The following is a 19,901-nucleotide window of genomic DNA, read 5'->3' on the forward strand; positions in this document are numbered from 1 at the left end:
CGCAACCGTTCAAAGAGCAGCTATATTAATATCAGCGTGCACACATTCCAATGCTATTTATCCGACGATCAGGCACACAATAAAAAATTTCCGACAACGGTGGCTCCCATGCATGAAAGCAAGCGTTATCCACATTTTTTGCGATATGCTGGGAAGACACAGGAAACCAGACTTTGAATTTTCTAACGAAAATTCTCGTGAGCAAGCTTGGTCACGGCATGGAAAGTGCCGACAATAATGCAGACACAACATCTTTGGAAGGCTCAAGTGAAACTTTGCTAAGAAAGCAGCATGCCACTTTTCGATGCAGTCTCTGGTAGTCCCCACTTCCGCTACCATTGCCCTACATAGCCTGCAAGCCGCCGTGAAGGAATGAGGCGGAATGCTGATGCCAACAGTGCACTACACTTGTAACAACTTCATCGGGAAAGAAGCAGGTGCCTCTCAGGTGTTCATCTTGCGGAAACTCGAGGAGGAGTTCAGGAGAACAACCTGCCGGGCTATTTGTTTATGCATGTGGTTTACTGGGAAGCGCAAAAAACGGACGAGGGACGGAATAGGGGACACAAGCGCTCGTGAACGTGTTTCTGTGTCGCCTAATCTGTCCCTAGTCCGTTTTTTGTGCTTCCCAGTAAACCGCATGGTGGAGGAGGTCCATCGCTTCTGGTCGGTCGCGCGTTCCCAAGAAAGAGGATATTGCAAACTTGAATGTAATTTCTTTCAATTTAATTTTATATTTCGTTACACTGGCTTCCTAACGTTGCCACTGGCCTAATTTTACCGTCACTATAAAAAAAAACAGGTTCCACTACTGCACACGAGCGCGTATAGTGTTGTCATGGGCACGAACTGAACATGCTCTGCTACATAAAACACATCTGTAGTTACACTCTTCAATTTTAAAAAAAAGCTAACAGAGGTTTAGCGCTTGCTTAACCTAGTGATACGAGCGAAAGAAATTGTTAAGCAAGGGTGCATATGGTTTGGCCCTGGAGTCGGTCTGGTGCGCGTTATCCATGGCAAGACAGAGACCAAGCGCCAGCGAAGCAACTGTGTTTGCAACATTTTGCTAGACACGTAACAGAGCAGCGAAGAGGCCCGGAGCGAGCGCAGCTGTGGCGAATCCACAGCGAGTTACGTATTATGACGTTCCTTGCTACGCCTTCGTTGCGCCGGTTCAAGGTGAAACGCGCAGTAAACTTGACCTTGGGAGTTGTGGGAAGAGTCGAGCTTTCGCTCTAAGAAAACCGCTGTTCTGCTGCTGCCTTCAGTACAGAATTCTGCAATAAAAGCTTACTTAACATAGTTCAGAAAACAAATCTTACTGAACGCCAGGCCAGGTGCGAGGCGAGCGGGCTGCGGACGTCAAGAGGGCCCTTAAGCTTTTGTTGTTAAAGCCAGCCTGAAAAACCGGGCTCTCACCTTTCCCTGGCTAAGCGAGAAATAGATCTCGAAGAGGGCTTCTTCCAGGGCACGGGGACACTCCTCGGCGCGCGCAGACAACTCGAGGAGCGTTTCCCGGCAGCTCTGAGCATCCATCGCCAGCTCATCGGTGACCTGCAAAGGTGGTAATCCAGGTGTTGCTCGTCCGCGTTCGACAGTGCAGTTTTCAAGCGCCGTTCGAGTCGTACGCCCGCTTAATTCTACTTCGCTTCGGGAAGCTCCCAATTGAAACCCAAAATGACACCGTAGGTCCGCAAAAATGCGCGCATGGAATAGTGACGCAGTTTTATATTTACGCCAGGTCATGGCACAGCGCGATATGCCAAAACCGCCAACGCAGCAAATCCCCGAACGAAGGCCATCTTCATCCGTCAATAGCGTAGATCCGACCCATCGGAGTAACCCTTACTTTGGAAGCAATATGCATTCACTCGTGATAATCCTTATTGATTCTGCATTTAAAATGGTATAGTGTGGTGTGGGGGGAACGTCCCGAAGCGACTTAGCCTATCAGGGACGTTGAAGTAGGCGACTCCAGAGTAATTCCGACCACCTGGGGATCTGTAACGACCAACGACAGCGCACACCGCACGGGCGCTTTTGCGTTTCGCCCCCACTAAAGCGTGGCAGCCGCGACCGGAATTGGAACCCCGGTCCTCCGGGTCAGTAGCCGAGCCCCGTAACCACTGAGCACATGCGGCAGCTACGTTTAGAACGTACTTGACATTAATCTTGGAGGTCCTGTACATGTAAATTATGTGATGTACTTGATCCAATTCCAACGGGTATAGAGACACGCAAAGGGTGTCTTGTACTGTCTGTTTTGTATGTCTTTTAACTTATTCTACAGAAAACGAGAAGTTTGAAAGTGACAAGAACAAGAAATGTTCAAGAGGATCGAAGGTTTCACGCCGACGTCCTGGAACATTTCTAATTCGTCAGCTTTTGACCTTTGTTCTTGGGGTAGAGCTTACAAGAAATCCACGCAATGAGTTAAATCCCTACCTGAAAGCTCTCGGACCAGACGCTGAGCAAGGCGTACACGACGCCGAAGTCCTGCACGCTGGGCCTGGCCACTGCCTTCAACTCGCGCGCAAGCAGCTCGCGCACCGGCGCGTAAAAAACCTGCGCGTTTTTGCGCGTGCGCAGGATCAGGTTGCAGAGAGGTGCCCAGTGGCGTGGTCCACTGAGCGTCAGGCGCATCATGCGACTTCTGCCCAGAACGTCGGAACCGCACTTGAAGGGTCCTTCACCGAACTCGACGGCCCGGTCCCACGGGGTGGTGTCGGACAGGTCGAACTGCGACAGGAAAGGTGGTGGGTGAGCAAGCTGTAGTGCGGCTTATTTTAAGGCTGACACGAATCAATTTATTATTATTTCATGGATCAAGGAACAAACTCAGGTTACTGATGTTCTTGTTGAAATCAAGAAATCAAGAATAGCATTGCAGTCCATTGGCAGAGCACGTAATGCGAATGCACGATGACGGATGGTCACTTAAGGTAACAGAGTGGATTCTAAGAGAAGGCAAGTGTAGCAGTGCGAGGCAGAGACTAATATGGGCGGATGAAATTAGGGAGTTTGCAGAGATAAGGTGATCGCAGCTGCAAAGGACAGGGTTAATTTGGGATAAGAGCAAAATCCTCTGTCCTATGCTGTCACAGTTACACTACTGCTGCTGCTGATGATGATGACTGACCTAAGTTCAGCGCCCATCATCTACACTAATGGCTGTATTAAGAAGGAGCTTCTAGAGCCACCACTGTCATAACTTTCAATGTTTGTGTAGCAAAAAACAGTGAGGTCACGACTGTACTGCCACACTATCACTATGCCCTGTGAATGGGATAAGGATATATGGGCTCTTGCCCCGTCAAATTAAACTATTGGCATACCGGCGTAGTCGTTTTGGAATTTTTGTGTGGATTCCCATTCCCCGATGTCTGGTACTGCCTCTCGAGAAAGAAGGGGAGCGGGACATGGTTGAAAAAAAAAATTCAGATACCAGTAACTGGAAAACAAAGGCTAGGCGGTTAGAGTGAAAGTACACAAGGAGCAGAGGACGCAGAAGCGAAAGGATGTATGTCCACTCTTGGTAGTGGTCGTGAAGCTTTACACCACGCTCTTTTAAGCAGCAGAAGTCCGGTGACGCCTAAAATACGTTTTACGCCCATTAACATCCCCTTCACCACAGCAGTCAGTGGTCCAGTTTTCTATACAGCTTTCCTTGCAGTCCTGCAATTTTGCGTGTTGCCCCACGGCTGCCCTTCTACGCAGTGATGTAGAACTCTACGACTAAAGGAAACTGTAGCGGAAGGGGAAACCGTAAGAGTACAGGAGTGTGTTTGTCGGCAGGTTTTTCTTTTAGTCCATTGAAAGCAATTAACGATATAGCGCTGCTCACCTGTGGCAGGTAGTCGCCCTCGCGGTTGCACTGGCTGGTGGCGCTGTTGCCAGCGCACACCTTGTAAAGCAGCGGCGGGTGCAACAGCTGCAGGTAGACAATAGTGGATGTCGGCGACGTCTTGCGCAGAATGATGCGGCAGATGGTCGAGTACCGCACCAGCAGCCGGAACAGCGTGGAGCTACGCTTGCGGACATCCACGAAGTACAGGTACAACCCATTGTAACAGTGCTCAAAGTGCGCATTGCACTGCGTCACCTGGTGGAAGAGAAGGCATTCAGAAGAAGGGCCTAAACCGAATTATTCCGCTCCGACTGCGAAACTGCCGTACTTTTTAAGTATGCCTATCCATGTTGGTACAGTTTTGCACTTGCCAATTCATGCAGCGTGGCTAATACGTTCCAGGCCCTTCAAGAGCTTTATGTACTGTAAGCACAGTATATCAAACCCCTTCAGAGTCCTCTTTTAAGACTGAGGATACATTTCCTCATCATTTGCGATGTCATGCAACCTAGCCGCGTCACCCCAAATCGCTGCACCGTAAGAAAAATTGGACGACGAATTGCAGGTCATTGATACAGGAAGGAGTACATAAAATTGGTTGTTTGAAATCATCCACGCAGTGTAAAGCACTCTCCCTTCACCTCTCACTAGTGTTTCTAAATCTTTCTGGATCCGCTCTCCACAGAATTAAATCCCCACAGCAATTTAGGCTGCGCGCCAAGCAAGCAAACTAGACATGTAAGGAACCAGATGAATGGATAAGGGGCCCATGTGCCAAAGTGCGTGACCACCAGGCCCGAAGCTCTGCTTTGCCATCGCGTACCCAAAACCTGTCCAGGAAAAAAGGGTTAGATTTAATGTGCCTATGAGCTGCCACTGCCTTCCAGAAAAATGATGCATTGACAAGTCCTGACTACCCTTCTCATATCCCTCTTGCGACTGGGGCTCTCAGCATCATCGAAACTATTTGCCCAGCAGAAAAACACGCTGCTTTTAGGATACGACACTTTATGTCCTCACAGACTGCAATGCAGTTTATTCCCATGACCTTCCACCATGCAACCACCACTGCCATAACTCAAACTTCTGGACGGACGCCGTCAGAAAACACCCTACAGGAACATCATCTCACCTTAAAGCCTTCAGATGAGGTCAGCTCACTGTTGGGACAAGGCGTCTTCGCAGATGAGCTTGTTCCATCTGAAGGGGAGCTAGACTTGACCGCTCTTCCCTTCTTTCCCCGCTTCACAGACATTGATTTGCCGGAGAGGGAGGACGAAGACTTGGCAGACGAGAGTGGCGATGGAGGAGGCGGCATGGTGTAGGTGCTGTCAAAGTGCGCCACAAAAGTGTTGTACCCGAGGAAGCAGCCGAGGGCGAACGCGTTTACGGGTACGTCCTTGTGCTCCGTGGCTATCTGGGTGCTGTACGGGTCGCAGAACACCTCGAGCTCCTCGGATGCGAGCCACCATTCTGGCGGGCCGGACTTGCCCGCAGCCGCGCCGTTATTAGAGGCGTTCTGGCATTGGTCGCACCTGCGGAAGTGAATGTAAAATTGACGCGCGGAACCAAGAGCTGGTACAAGCTTAAGAAGCCATATGTTCGAACACAAATGGCGGTACTCTCACCACCCTAGCCACCTCAATATGGCGGCTATGAGCCCGCAGAAACCGATAGTTCATTAATTGCACCAGGCAAGAAATTTTGAATTGAAATGTCTGCATAAACACGCCCCCCCCCTAATTTCTGAGACTGAATAGACGGAGATGCCGATAATAATTTGCGCAGTAAGTTGTTTATGAAGCTCTACAACCTCTTCCTCTCGATCACCATATTCTGAGCAGTGCTTCACAATTCATCTGCATTGCTCAAATGGCACTGCAGTCACCTTAGTTCCAGTGCGCACAAATCTGCTAACCTCCGACTTTTGGACCCATGTCAGCGCATATGAGGAGTTTCTCAACTTACGCGACAGTAGAGGCCTAACAATATGATTGTTGAGGCCGACCGAAGACTGGCTAAGGGGAAAGCCAGAAGTACTTGTCGCGCACTCACCACTTAAGTACGATATGCATGAACGAGTCCCTGGGTGACCGCTCCAGTTGCAGCGTCACGTTTGCCGTCCAAGTGGGGCTCTCGTAGACTGCGACCTCGCCACAGTCTCCGGCCACCACTTGGCCCACGGCGCACTGCAGACCGAGAAGCCGCCGAAGCTGAGACGCTGTCGGCGTGCCCCAGCCGGAGTCCAGACAATGGACGCGCAGCGCCATCTCCCGGCAGTTGTCCTCCCGGTCGCGAGCGCAAAACGCGGTCGTCGGTGCCATCGGCCCCGGAAGAAACGGCTTTGCAGTAGGCTCCATAGTGGCAGGTGACTATTGTGCCATTTCAAACTCGCCGACTGGCTTCTGAGTTGAGTTCAACTATGTCTTCTGCTTGAGCGGTCACACCAGAAGACGGACGGGTGGACCTGGAGCTCCTCGCTGTCTTGGCCTTTGGTGCGAGCTGCGAAGAGGCTTTGCATAAGTAATTAGGGCTGAATACAGCAGCTGCATTATGGGCATGAGTGACAGCATCCCTGATGTTGGGCACCACGACTTCATTCTTGCATAAAAACTGTGATTGCAGTTAACACACACCCGCCGCTGTGGCTCAGTGGTTAGCGCACTCGGCTACTGATCCGGAGTTCCTGGGTTCGAACCCGACCGCGGCGGCTGCGTTTTTGTGGAGGCAAAAGGCTAAGGCGCCCGTCTGCTGTGCGATGTCAGTGCACGTTAAAAATAATAATAATAGTTGGTTTTTGGGGGAAAGGAAATGGCGCAGTATCTGCCTCATATATCGTTGGACACCTGAACCGCGCCGTAAGGGAAGGGATAAAGGAGGGAGTGAAAGAAGAAAGGAAGAAGAGGTGCCGTAGTGGAGGGCTCCGGAATAATTTCGACCACCTGGGGATCTTTAACGTGCACTGCCGCCGCTGCGTTTTTATGGAGGAAAAACGCTAACGCGCCCGTGTGCTGTGCGATGTCAGTGCACGTTAAAGATCCCCAGGTGGCGGCGGCTGCGTTTTTATAGAGGAAAAACGCTAACGCGCCCATGTGCTGTGCGATGTCAGTGCACGTTCAAGATCCCCAGGTGGTCGAAATTATTCCGGAGCCCTCCACTACGGCACCTCTTTCCTGTTTTCTTATTTCACTCCCTCCTTTATCCCTTCCCTTACGGCGCGGTTCAGGTAGCGAACGATATATGAGACATACTGCGCCATTTCCTTTCCTCAAAGACCGATTATTATATGGTTAACACACCGATACCACATACTGACACATTAAGCACCGCATCCTTCTAGTCTTGTTCGGAATCGCAGAGGGGTCTAGCCAATTGACGAACAACGAACATCTCGCAAAACGCCCTATATGACTTCTGCAAAAACCAGAGGGTATCGGGATTCTTGCACCAGAAAGTTGGGCAATCGGCGCGTCGGATGAGGGTTCTTTTCTTCCAAGTAGTGTCCATCGATCAGGGAGGTGACCTACCAAGGTCTAAGGCCTACGTAGACTGCGAAACGGCATCGGAGCGTAGTGCTTCGGATGAACGACTGCCACGTGGGGCACTGCTATGTCTAGGTGGCCTAAGCAAGGCACCGTAGCGGAACGCTTCCGAAGGATGACGAACACGCGAGGCAGCATGTTTAGGTGGTATAGGTCGATTACAGGCCGGCACCTTAGCGGAGTGCTTTCGATGAAAGATTACCGTACAGGGCAACATCATGCCTAGGTCGATTACGGGCCTGCACCGCAGCGAAGTGCTTTGGGTGAATAACGAACACATGGGCACCTCGGCATCGCATCGGTATGCTTAGAATGAATTGAAAACACGAGCAGCCCCACTCGCCAATGGTTGCCCAGGGCCGACAACGGCGCCACACCGCCGCGGAAAGCTTCGGATGAATGAAAAGCTTGTAGGCCAGAAATACGTCAAGGGGCAATAGGTCTATTATGGGCCAGCACCGTTTTTCCGATGAAGGACGAGCGCGTTGAGAATCGCAAGGACTTAGTTGATTACGGCTCTTCATCGCAATGGAGTGGTTCGGAACAACAGCTACGTAGCGCATAGTCAGTGAGCGCCGAAATCATAGCTTGAGACCATTTTCCCACTTTCGTCTGCATTGGCATGAGCCCGAGCAACGAACCGGAGATCTTGTCATCGAGCAGGGCGCCGCTAAATTCTAACAAGCCTTGCGGTTCGACTACCTCTCCTGCCTGGCGCTGCTTCCATTGCTATAGTTTCAAAAGGGCAAGGATTCATGAAGGCTCAGATTATCATTTGTTCACACTCTTTGCAGCACAAAAGATTTGGCCGAGGATTTGCTTAGCTAATCCAGGATATACAAAGCTGTTCATTAGCGTTGCCACTGACATCGAAGTCTACGTTGATTTTGAGGAAAGGAAAGGCGCATAGCTGGCTCTATGGGTCAGTGGACACCTCATTCGCGCTTTGAGGTACGCGGCGGTGGTTAGAGAGATGTGGACTGCAATAATTAGCGCTGACAACGTTGTGGCAGACACGCGGCACTGCAGCAATAGGCCGCAGCGTTCATTGGCTGAAAAACCTCCCGCGATCAACCAATAACTGCCACCTGGCAGGGTGGGCCATGCCAACGTACATTCCAATAAATAAAATTGTAGAGTTATGCTTACGGGTTTCAGCGGAAGCCGACTGCCCCTCCCCCACCCCCGGCATACGAATTCTTTCAACACTCTCTTTCTTCCGATAGATATGGCCGCGTGGTCGACCAACGCGCCGGCATATCGGTCGAAGTAGTTCAGTAGTTCCGTCTTCGCCACCGCTAACGGTGTGTTCTTGTTCAGCTCGATATCACGATGCTTTCGACTTTCCCGTCGGAATGTAAATATTCACTTCTGCCGGCATGGCGAATATCCGAGCACCCCACAGCACACACCTTTCGCAATATCCGACGTGGACTACCACACACCTCGTTAACGCGGCATTCGAATGCGGGCACGTGCGCACGGCTGCGTATTTTGAGGAAAGTGCACAGTAACTTTCTCGTATTGCTGTGCAGGACTTAGCAGCAGCCCTAGCTGGAATTGCGAGGAGGACAAGGAGGAAAGGAAAGACGCAGTATGGAGCCGCATGGGCGTGCGTAGGCAGGAATGTGAAATTGAATGAAGAAAGATAAAAAGACATGCCACGGCTTGCCGAGCTTGCTGGCGGAGCCCTCCGCTACGCCACCTTTTTCTCAGTTACTTGTTTCACTCACTCCTTTATCGATGCCTGACTGACACATGTTCTGAGCACTGCAAGCATAGGTTGTTCTCCATATATACGTTTTGCCAATGTCAGTATTACAAGTGGCAATTTATACTGCACGTTAAAGTACCCCGCGAGGTCTGAATTATCAGGAGCCCTCTGCTAAGGCACCTCTCTCTCTTCTTTCACTCTCTACTTTCTCCCTTTCCCCATTGCACGGTTGAGGTGTTCACCGATATGTCAGAGATTTAACCTACCTTTCCTTCCCCCCGCAATTTTTCTTTCTTTCCATCCCGCGTCCTAGAACTCAGCAGCGGCACACTGTAACCACTATGAAAATGAAAATTGCTTTTGGGGAAAGGAAATGGCGCAGTATACGTCTCACATACCGGTGGACACCTGAACTGCGCCCTAAGGGAAGAGATAAAGGAGAGAGTGAAAGAAGAAAGGAAGAAAGAGGTGCAGTAGTGGAAGGCTGCGGTATAATTTCGACCACCTGGGGATCTTAAACGTGCACTGACATCGCAAAGCTCACGGGCGCCTAAGCGTTTCGATGGAGGCGAAACGCTAAGGCGATGTCAGTGCACTATCCCTGCCCCGGATTAGGGGCGTAAGGTTTAATAGTTTTCTTCATAACCAATAAGCCACAGCAGCAGATGGGTTTTGATATCACGTGCGCAGCTGCACCAGCATCAAAGTACAGGCAACAGCATCGAAGAAAATCTCTGGACAGCTCGTTTGGGAGCACGTTGCTAGAGCACACCGCAGGGTAAACGGACGGGAGGCCGCCCGCGTCCAGTACCTTTTAAAGCTCTAGCTTTTAAAGCGAAGAGTCATGGACCTAACCGACGATCACGCGACCACTCCTTGCCCATAGCCGGCGACTCGCGCTAGCTTGGTCCTAATCACTCGGGGCAACAAAAGAAGTCACAAAAAGGGCTATAAACAACGACAAATGCGTCCCATAATGATAATTGGTATTTTGGGGAAAAGAAATGGCGCAGTATCTGTCTCATATATCGGCGGACACCTGAACTGAGGGAAGGGATAAAGGAGGGAGTGAAATAAGAGGTGCCGTAGTGGAGGGCTCCGGAATAATTTCGACCACCTGGGGATCTTTAACGTGCATTGACATCGCACAGCACACGGGCGCCTTAGCGTTTTTCCTTCATAAAAACGCAGCCGCCACGGTCTGGTTCGAACACGGGAACTCCGGATCAGTAGCCGAGCGCTCTAACCACTGAGCCACCACACCGGGTACAAACGCGTGCCAAGATAACCTGCTGTGACTGGACGACGCAGCGTTCTGCGTTCCTGTGCAGTACCAACCGCAGCAGTAATGATAGAGCTACCACAGGCGAAGTGGCACATAAGACTCGTTGTGGAAGGGTCATAGATGCAGCCGAGGCAGAGCGACATGCTCGGAACGCTGCACGTAAGTGGGAAACGGGAGCCACAAACGTGCTGCGTGTCTAACAGAAGACGAACGCTGTCGGGACGCTGCAATGCATCTCGAAGTCCTACTGGCCTCACGTTTTCTGGTGGCATATTTTAAAGAAAACTGTGCGGTCATTGCAGCTGGCGCGAGCAGTCTTCCACGCAAGGCTAAATAGGCATTCGCGATAAAGGGCGCCGCTGTCGCGGAGCAAAAATTACTCACCTTAGGCAAAACAAAGATCCCTCGTTGAACTCAAGCTTCTTTAAGAGCAAAATAACGCAAGGCTGGCCACCCGGCGCCGGTCGTGACAGGGCCTTAGCGCAGCCAGGAAGGCTTGAGCACAGGACCATCCAGAGAACAAGCGATAGGCCTACCGGCCGCAATCCGCCAGCTGCCGTGACACAACGTGCGAGCGTTCTTGGCAGCAGCCGTTCTACGTGTGTATGAAAATGTTGATGATGATGATTATGATGTCATACGAGTTTATATGTCATTGTTGTTAGCCTATCAAAGTATCAAAGGATAGCACATGCCCACACTGGGGGATCGGCCAAGAATCGGGTGGCTGTTCGCCTGCACTCAGTTATTAAAAACGAAAAACACGCGGCAATGCAACACCGGTGGATTCTACCTCATGAGCAGAGAAAGGACAAGAGTTTTGATTTCGAAATAAATAAATAATAATACTACTAATAATAATGTGGGGATTAAAAAGAATTATTAAGTCAAAATGTAATGATTTGTAGCAAAGAAAATTTTGTTACACATAGCAAGGCATACGGTCCTTGCCGATGGTACGTGGTCCTGAACCGAGCCATAAGGGAAGGAATAAAGGAGGGAGAGCAGCGATGAAGCCACTCACTCCTTCACGGTTGCCATGGTAACGGCGCATGAGCACAATTGGCCTCTCCCATGTAATATGGTATCGGCGCATACGCACAACTTTCCCCTCGCGTGTACCACGAAATGCTCGACTGGTAGCCTAGTGTAGCTCCCGCTACAAAACATTTAGGACACACAGGTCCTTGAGCCCCTGCACGGCCTCACTGCACTCAAACGTTCATGTCCCGTATAACAAGTGGCAATTTATAGTGCAAATTAAAGTACCCCGCCAGGTCTGAATTATCAGGCAGCCTCTGCTACGGCACCTCTCTCTTCCTTCTTTCACTCCTTATATACTTTCTGCCGTTCCCCACGGCAGGGTTGAGGTGTTCCCCACGGCAGGGTTGAGGTGTTCACCGAGATGGTACGCTATCCTTTCAAAAAACAAAATTTTCTTTTCATCCCCCATCCTAAAGCTTAGCAGCGGAACACCCCTAACCACTATGAAAATGAAATTGGTTTTTGGGGAAAAGAAATGGTGCAGTATCTGTCTCACATATTGGCAGACACCTGAACCACACCTTCAGAGAAGGGATAAAGGAGGGAGTGAAAGAAGAAAGGAAGAAACAGGTTTCCTGATAGCCGTGCACTGTGACACCTGCATCAAAGTACAAGCAGCAGGCATCGAAGAGTCTCGGGAGCTCATTGCTGCAGCATGCCATGGGGCAAACGGAAGGAAGGCCACGCCGCGTCCAAAACGTTTGAAAGTGCTAGCTGTTAAACAGAGCCATGGACTTCACCTATGATCACGCGACCACTCCTTGCACGTAGCCGGCGCCTTGCGCTAGCTTCGTCACAATCACTTGGGGCGTGCAGTGGCAACAAGACAGCGCTAAAGACAACGCCACATGCTACAGCAACCAAAGCCCATGATCAGATATGGGAACCTTCAAGTGTTTAATGCACTTACAACCGAAGTTCCCATTGTTACTCTCACTGATGGCAGCATCATGTGCAGTTTGGTTTGAATCTGTTTTGTTACAGCATGCTGCATTGCCTAACATTTACGTCCACCACGCAGTAATGTGCAGGAGCGCTATATGCACTGTTGACATGTGCAGAACCCAAAGTAGACACTGGACCAAGCACAATGTTCATGTTCCGAAATGAGATGCTGTAAACAAGTAATTTTCCTCAAGCTTAATATTTCACAAAATCAGGTAAAGTCCTGAGGAATAAATTTTGGAAAGGATAAGTAACAAGCTCCTTAGCGCTCTTTTTAACCACATTATTCAGGGGAGCAATTTCTTGCAATGTGCTGTTTATATGAGTCGTGACAAAACGAGCAAATTAGGTCTTCACAAAAATTCAATTCAAAAGTCGTTTCACATAAAATTGGATGAAGCAACCTGTATCTAATGGTGCTAAGTAATGTCTGCTCTTAATGATACTGATGGGTAAAGCTTCAGTGTGCCCACACACACTCTCAGCAAAGACAAGAGCCAGAATTTTTGCAAAATATTTTTATTCCCAATGCATGGCAAATGGCTGAGGCTTAGCAATGAGAGGCTGTGAGAGATGCCCACGGGAGACAAACCATCCTCCACACCACCGTAATATTCAGTCAGCACAGATTCATGAAGGTCTCTTCAAGGAACAGCCAGTCTCTTAACTGAACAAACCATCAAAACCACTACTATATGATAAAAGGGGAAAATATTTTACATAACGAATGCTTGTAGAAGACTATCTTTCATGACTAACAAAAATATTGCTGTGCTCATAAAGCGCATAAAATATCACTAACACAACACAAAATGTTTGTTTGGAGTCCATTTAGCTAACGTTCATGTCAGTGGCATGCAGCATAAGACCAAAGCTGTCGCCACTCGTGTATGTGGCATTCGTAGTTGCATATGACAGCCATAAGGTACCCCATCAGTAAAAACATCACAGCTCACTCTTTCAAAACTCCTTGCAAGGCTGGAAACCTTCCTCACAACCAATTCTTTCCCTGTCCCCTATTCACAAGCCTGTGTTACCAAAGCTAGGACTCCTTGTCGGCTGAAGGCACTTCGAGCACGCGTAGAGAGTCCGTCAGCCTTGCTACCCGCTCCCCTTCAACAACATCCTCTATGATCCACGCTGGGTATCCCTCCTGCTGCTCAATTTCTTTGCACGATCCTTCGGCATTCTCCTTTGGAAGGCACATCAGCAGTCCACATGAGAAAGGAAAACAGGAAACTTGTAACTCACTAACGCCATAAATTTTACGAGTGCAACCTATGAAATAAACTTGAAATGAAATTGCTGCTGTTTTACCACAATTCCTGTATTGCCGCAAATTTGCTGCAATTCCTGTGTTATGATTATATATTTTTCATGCACTCCTCTCCACTAATGCCCCCAGAGGCCTTGGAGGTACTGAAATAAATAAATAAATAAAATAAATAAATAAATTCCATATGCTAATATATTGGCAAGAGATTTTGAGAAAACACCCCAAATGATGCTTTAACTTGTTCATTGCATCTTGGGTGTCCGGTGGGTGATCCAAGATACTAAGTCATGCGATGAATCCGTCGCTATGCTCTGATTTATCAAAGAGCGTGTGGAAAGGACACATGCCATGTCGCTGTTGCCATTTATTGCCGTTTCCAGGAAGTTCGCATTGCTAAGTAAAAAAAAATTTTTGGCTACAGTTGTACTAAGGGCAGCGTTATCTGTGTGAAGACAAGAAATTTTCTCTATGTGAAGCCTCGACAAGTGCCAGAGACCTCCCTACTCCACCCTCCACAAGAACCACGCATCCATCACCAACCCGTTGCCTGCCTCCACACACCAGAAGCCCATGCAGCAGCAGAGCAAAAAGAGCAACAGTAAAATCAAATCCAAAGAGACAGTGGGAAAGTCAGCTGCCCTCCAGAAGCATCCCCAACCGGCCACAGCCTCACCATGCCCCACTAGCTAGGGGGCCGCCAACATAGACACCCTCTAGAAAAATTCTGTTGCACTCGGCTTTAAGTAAAACCATTCATTAAAGTAAAAGCATCAAAGTAATCACTGAGCGAAAATCCAACTGCTATTACAGCGTTCTCGCATCAGGTTTCATGATTGTCCTGTCAATTTTGTTTACTTTTCTCCTGGTACTACTCAGAGCAAAGCATCTGAATTACATTAAAAAAATCTGAAAAGAGTTTCACCTAAAAGGAGACAACATATCTTTCCAAGGAACAACTGGGGATTTCCGACAGGAACACCATCACTTTCATGTAACTCTAAACTCTGCATACATTTTAGCACTTCCTGACGGTGAAAGTTTGAAAAATTGTGTTGTATCTATTTTCAAGAAGCTGTGAAAGACATGAGAAGGAAATCCTACAATAGAGAAAAAAAAAATTCGACTGATTGTCAGTCAGTGGCTCAACAGAGGTCTCGGCCGAATGCCCGTGCGTTAGTTTGAAGGAGGTGCCCGTGGCGGCCAGCAGGGCAGGAAATTGGCTCTGATGGGCAGCGTGTGGATCACAAACCGCACTGAGCGCTGCTGCATCTGCACCAAGTTCTGGGTGTGGCCGAGCAGACCGAAGCCTGTCACGCCTGTAGCACCGTGGCAGCCATGCTTGTGCATCAGCCGAGCTCCTGGAACAACAAAGGCAAAAAATTTGTTTTAACACAGTTTCTGCACAAGCAGGAGCGAAGTGAAAGTCAATGCCTACTTGGTCACAAAATACACAACTGATGAATAGTCGTACAATGCCTCTCATTTCATGATATAAAAGGAAAGAAATGTAGCTGGTCTGATAAAGACCTGCTTTGATCAAAATGAAAAGTTTTCCTCGTCAAAAGTCTGCAATTTTGTGGTAGCCTTCTTGCATGCAGACAGTGAAGTACTAGTAAGTGGAACACACATACTTGCACTTGCAAAATGTGAGACTGCACAGATACTACCAGCATACCCTGTAAGGTGGTAGTAACTCAATTACTACAGTCTTTAATGTTGGTCGCCAGGTTATCACTGTCCCCCTTCCCATGGGCTGCTAACAAGCTGAGATATTTCCATGTAATAAACAAGGAAGCAAAAACCAGATGGGCAAAATACAGTACTTCCCAGCCCCACCACCTTCTCAAGGTTAGTGTTTTCCAATCTAATCTAACCTGTATCCTTGTTTGTACTATCCAGACACGACTTTAATTATTTTCTTTTTTCTTTTCCTTATTTGTTGGCATAACACTGGACTGAACGGCTGTGGTAGTAAAGAGACAGCCACAAGGATTGGATGCTTCACAACAGAAAACAAACAACTGGTGGTGGGGGAAGCCTCAGGCCCTTAACCAATATTTCAACAAGACGACTTTCCTTTTCTCCCACCTCTTGCCTAGCTGCGACAGCATCACTCTTCTTGCGTTCATCTTTTCACAACTTATCTTCTTCACTTCTGCCTTTTTAATCCTTCTCCCTGCTTGCCCATCCCTTCTTTTTCTCCAAATGAACTCCCCAATTTCTTAGTGCATTTACATGTCATGATGTCCTTTGCTCTCGCATATTTTGCAGAATCTACCAAGTGCAGCAACATCTCCTAAAGTGCGTGATCAAATTCTTGGAGCTTCTTTTTATTTGTTTGCACTAATGTCCTGCACTTTTCGTTTTCAATGCTATACCATATCTCATCTCATTATTTATGTTACGAATACTGTAGTGGAAGCTGTCTTCATCATGGGACACGAATTTATTATTGTTGCCCTGACCACTGCGCTGTACTTCAATTATCAACTATTTTGTTGTCACCTTCTTAAAGCATTGCTCACAGTTTGTATGCACTTTAGTATCTGTCCACTCTCTTTCTGTGAGTGCACATGTTTCACCTCTACAATACCTCAGGAAGGCATTGCAGAGACTGCCGTAAATAAGCACATAAGCAAATAGGCAACTAAAAAAAAACTGCAGACACGAACAAATCAGCACCAACCATTGAGATTGAGACGTGCCATGGAGTCTATTGCATGGAGGTAGACCCTGCGTACATCTTCTTCACTGATGCCAGCCTTGCCCAGCTAAGCATGGCGCTCCGGCTTCTCCAGCCACTGGTGAGCGTTCACTGCCACCTGGGTGCCAAGGGGCTTGGTCAGTACCAGCACGTCTCCAGGCTGTGCATTGTCTGGCCTGTAAAGGGAGCATAACATTTAGCAATTAGGTTAAATGGCCAGGCTGATGAACATTCCAGTTTTTGTCTAGGGCCTTTCCTGTTGTTCTGAAATAGCTTGCCTTTAATGACACAGTGACTACTTTTGTAGCAAACCTTCTAAAAGGATAACGTTGAGACAGGCATAGCATTACTATTGCTGTCATTCTTTGCTCTGGGGGAAGGCATATGTTCAAAGGTTTTTGCTGCAATTCTTTTTCTGTTTACATTATATTGCCATTTTCAAAATTTCACTGTCTATGCGACTGACCTGCTGGGCCTTTGCTACAAGTACTCTACTTGCAAAAAGCATAAGCGTTGACTTAGTGGAGTGCAAAATAGTATCAGAACATCTTTGGTGGGTGCGGGATAGCACTTGATATAATGACAATTCCAATAAGACATGGTTTGAACTTGTGCAAAAGTGAATTGTACAGTACAGTGAAAGCTCGTTAATAAGAACTCGATGGGGACGACGACAGTTCAAATTGACTGAAGTTCGAACAAACAAAAGTGAACAGAATATGCATTTGGGAAGCAGTCGGGTAGCGAGATTAGCCATTTCATTGTCCGAAAGTATTCCTTCATCACCTCCTACCTTTTATCTGAAGGCCTTTTTTCACCTTCAAAACTGAAGAGGCGCGTAGCATTCAGTGCATCCAAACTACCGCAGCGGAGGGCCCCACTGAAGTTGCAAAAGGCATACAACCACCACTGAGCATGGTCAAAAGAACTACCGTCTCACGTCTGGCGCTTTTTGACCAAACCATATAGTGCAACCTCTGTGACTTGCAAATTCACACTTGTGAGTCGCGAGGTTGCGTAAGCATTGAAGTCGACAAGCAAAGGTAAACCGAGCGACCACACGTATATTGCCCGATTTTGCAGCCTCCCCAGGCTCAAGGCGCACACTGCCAAACCAATGAGAGTGCTTTTTGGTGATATCCTGCTTCGATAATGCTCTGGCATTGACTTCATGCATGGTTCCAACCTTCTCTTCAAGCATTTTGGCACAGTAATTACTGCAAACGGAAGACAATTCTAAATGCGGTACACCGTGTAGGTTGACTGCTCCGGCCGCAACCAATCACATGCAAAGGGCACTGAAAAACCGAGACAAATACACACAGCAAACATCAGCCAAGCTCCAACTCATTCGTTTGGCACACGTCGTCGTTTCGCGCACGACCGCATGGTTTCGGATTTGGAGTGCTGGAGACACTGCGACATGTCTGATTCACTGTAAGCATCTCGTCGCTGGCCATGTGATCGATTTCTCAACAGCAAAACCCAACACAGCAAGCTACTGAAGCATTCGAGACCAACACATACAAGCAAGCCGGCTCAGAGGTCATGCAGTTAGTTGCTACCACTAGCACAGAGAGAAACCCCTCCCCTGTTTACCCAGCCTCTCACGCCATTTTAACCCTGCCCACTTCTCCAAAGAGGTGGTGAAGCCTAGTGGGAATGTTTCTTGGTTCACCGCGTCACCCGCCCTCCAGGCACGGTGGTGGTTGTTCGAATTAAATTAATGGGCTTTGTTTCACACAGACCCAGTGGAGCATGGCCAGACCCAGTCGTACAGTTCGAATTATCCAGAAATTCAAATTATGAGCTTTGGCTGTACAGTCAGGTATTTCCACGGGCAAACTACATCATCAGTGTGGTGATTATTTGGGTATTAAGTAAGGTTTATCTGAACTTTGAAAACGACGCTCATGCTGGAAAAATTCATCATAGTACCCAACAGACAGAGCCTCAAATGCTCACATTTTGCATTTCATAAATGCTAACACAGACAAAAATAGCATGGAAAACTTAATTCATTGGAAAAAGAAAAAAAAAGAGAAACGATTACTGCACTCACGAGATGATTTCAGACTCTGCAGACTGATGATGCCACACCACCAATCATAGGCCAAGGATTGAGCATAGTCTGCCCTCCTGTGACCCTTGTGCCTGCTTGTTCAGCCAAGTCCTGTGGAGAAACAAATGCCATTTAAGCTATTTGCACCATGCTTATCACTTCAGTACTGGGGCATGAACTCAGGCAGTGAAAAGAGTTAAAAGCTGAAACACTTGAACAGCTGCTGTCTGACATGGACATCTCTTGTAGATCTTCTCTCAAGTTATCTCTTCACCATGCTAAGCGCACGAACTTGAAAAAGAAATCTGAGACTGCATTCAAATTTTGAGAGCTCACACAACTAGTGCCCTCACACTCACATTAGCTCTGATAGGCAGCCATGGCCTACACACACCTCAAAACATTGATGCAAACATCTTAGGCTTTACTGCAGCAGGGGCCGATCCTACCTTGACTCCCCCTGATGAGAAGAGGCACGACAATGTCCCTCTGCTTTTCAGTGAGCTTAGTGCTGACAGCCATTACCATCAGCACGTTATCGCAGTGGGTCATGCCAAGTGCATAAAGATCAGACAGCACATTGGCACACGCTATCTTGCCCTGCAACAAACAAAAACAATGAATAAGAAAACATCCTGTACACATGGTGCCAGCAAAGGACACCAACATGAGGCCTGTCACCTATTTGATTCATTATTGTGTAACAACGAAGATGTGTCAACGCAGTAGCGGCAGTGCTATCGCTGAGCGCGCGCTGCTGGCTGGCTCTAGAACAACCGCCGACGTAAGGTAACAAACGCTGCTATCGTATTGACACATCGTTACAATCAGATTTATTTACACGCTTATAGAAAGTATAATTATAGTGTGGTTTTGAGCCCAATAAGACTGCTCAGTAAGTGACCTGTTATCCAGACTAGCCAATAAGTGAACAAACTTAGCACTTAGAAACTCAGATTATAGAAAAAGTTTGGTGATACTCTTACAGCTACAAGAATATATATTTAATGCTGCTTTGTTTCGTTTTATCGGCTGGTATTAAAACTACAGACACATAACTTTCTGCAAAAAAATAACACTTAGTATTTTTTGTAAAGTCGACTGAAGTGACAGCAGAGCACTGTGATGTTGAAGTTCGAGTATACAATCTGCCACCAGGTTACTAAATGCAGGTAAGCATTTTTTTACAATGTTGAGCACTTACAGCTATGTAGGGGTCTTCAACAGATGGATAGAAGTAATCAATAGTTTGAACCAGAGAATAACCAGAATCTCCAAGGGGCACACCACTGGAATCCATGCCAATGTCTGAATGGAAAAAAAATATGTATATTAGTCAGGTTGTTATGGGCAGCTTCTTGAAGGGAAATTTTCAGGGAAGTTATCAGAGCTACTACATTTAAAAGCACTGTACAAGGCACCCAAAATGTCTTCAATGAGGTTAAACTGTCCGCACACCATCAGTGTTGGGTTTTGTTC

At 47.8% G+C, this 19,901-nt stretch overlaps 1 protein-coding gene and 1 pseudogene across 1 annotated transcript in view; both read right to left on the reverse strand.

The window, feature by feature from the left end:
• LOC144130334 (uncharacterized) overlaps positions 1-6,174 on the reverse strand; it is a 30,873-nt gene extending 24,699 nt beyond the window's left edge. Inside the window, exons 1-5 of the mRNA XM_077664297.1 lie at positions 5,906-6,174; positions 4,983-5,385; positions 3,848-4,105; positions 2,449-2,742; positions 1,423-1,557 (exon numbers count right to left, since the gene is read on the reverse strand). Of these exons, the coding sequence (XP_077520423.1) occupies positions 1,423-1,557; positions 2,449-2,742; positions 3,848-4,105; positions 4,983-5,385; positions 5,906-6,174 (1,359 nt within the window). The remainder of the gene's footprint in view (positions 1-1,422; positions 1,558-2,448; positions 2,743-3,847; positions 4,106-4,982; positions 5,386-5,905) is intronic.
• A 7,052-nt stretch (positions 6,175-13,226) lies between these two features.
• On the reverse strand, positions 13,227-19,722 carry LOC144112727 (inactive selenide, water dikinase-like protein; annotated as a pseudogene).
• Positions 19,723-19,901: the final 179 nt, after the last annotated feature.

The sequence above is a fragment of the Amblyomma americanum genome, chromosome 1 (genome assembly GCF_052857255.1).
Source record: "Amblyomma americanum isolate KBUSLIRL-KWMA chromosome 1, ASM5285725v1, whole genome shotgun sequence".
NCBI lineage: Eukaryota > Metazoa > Arthropoda > Arachnida > Ixodida > Ixodidae > Amblyomma > Amblyomma americanum.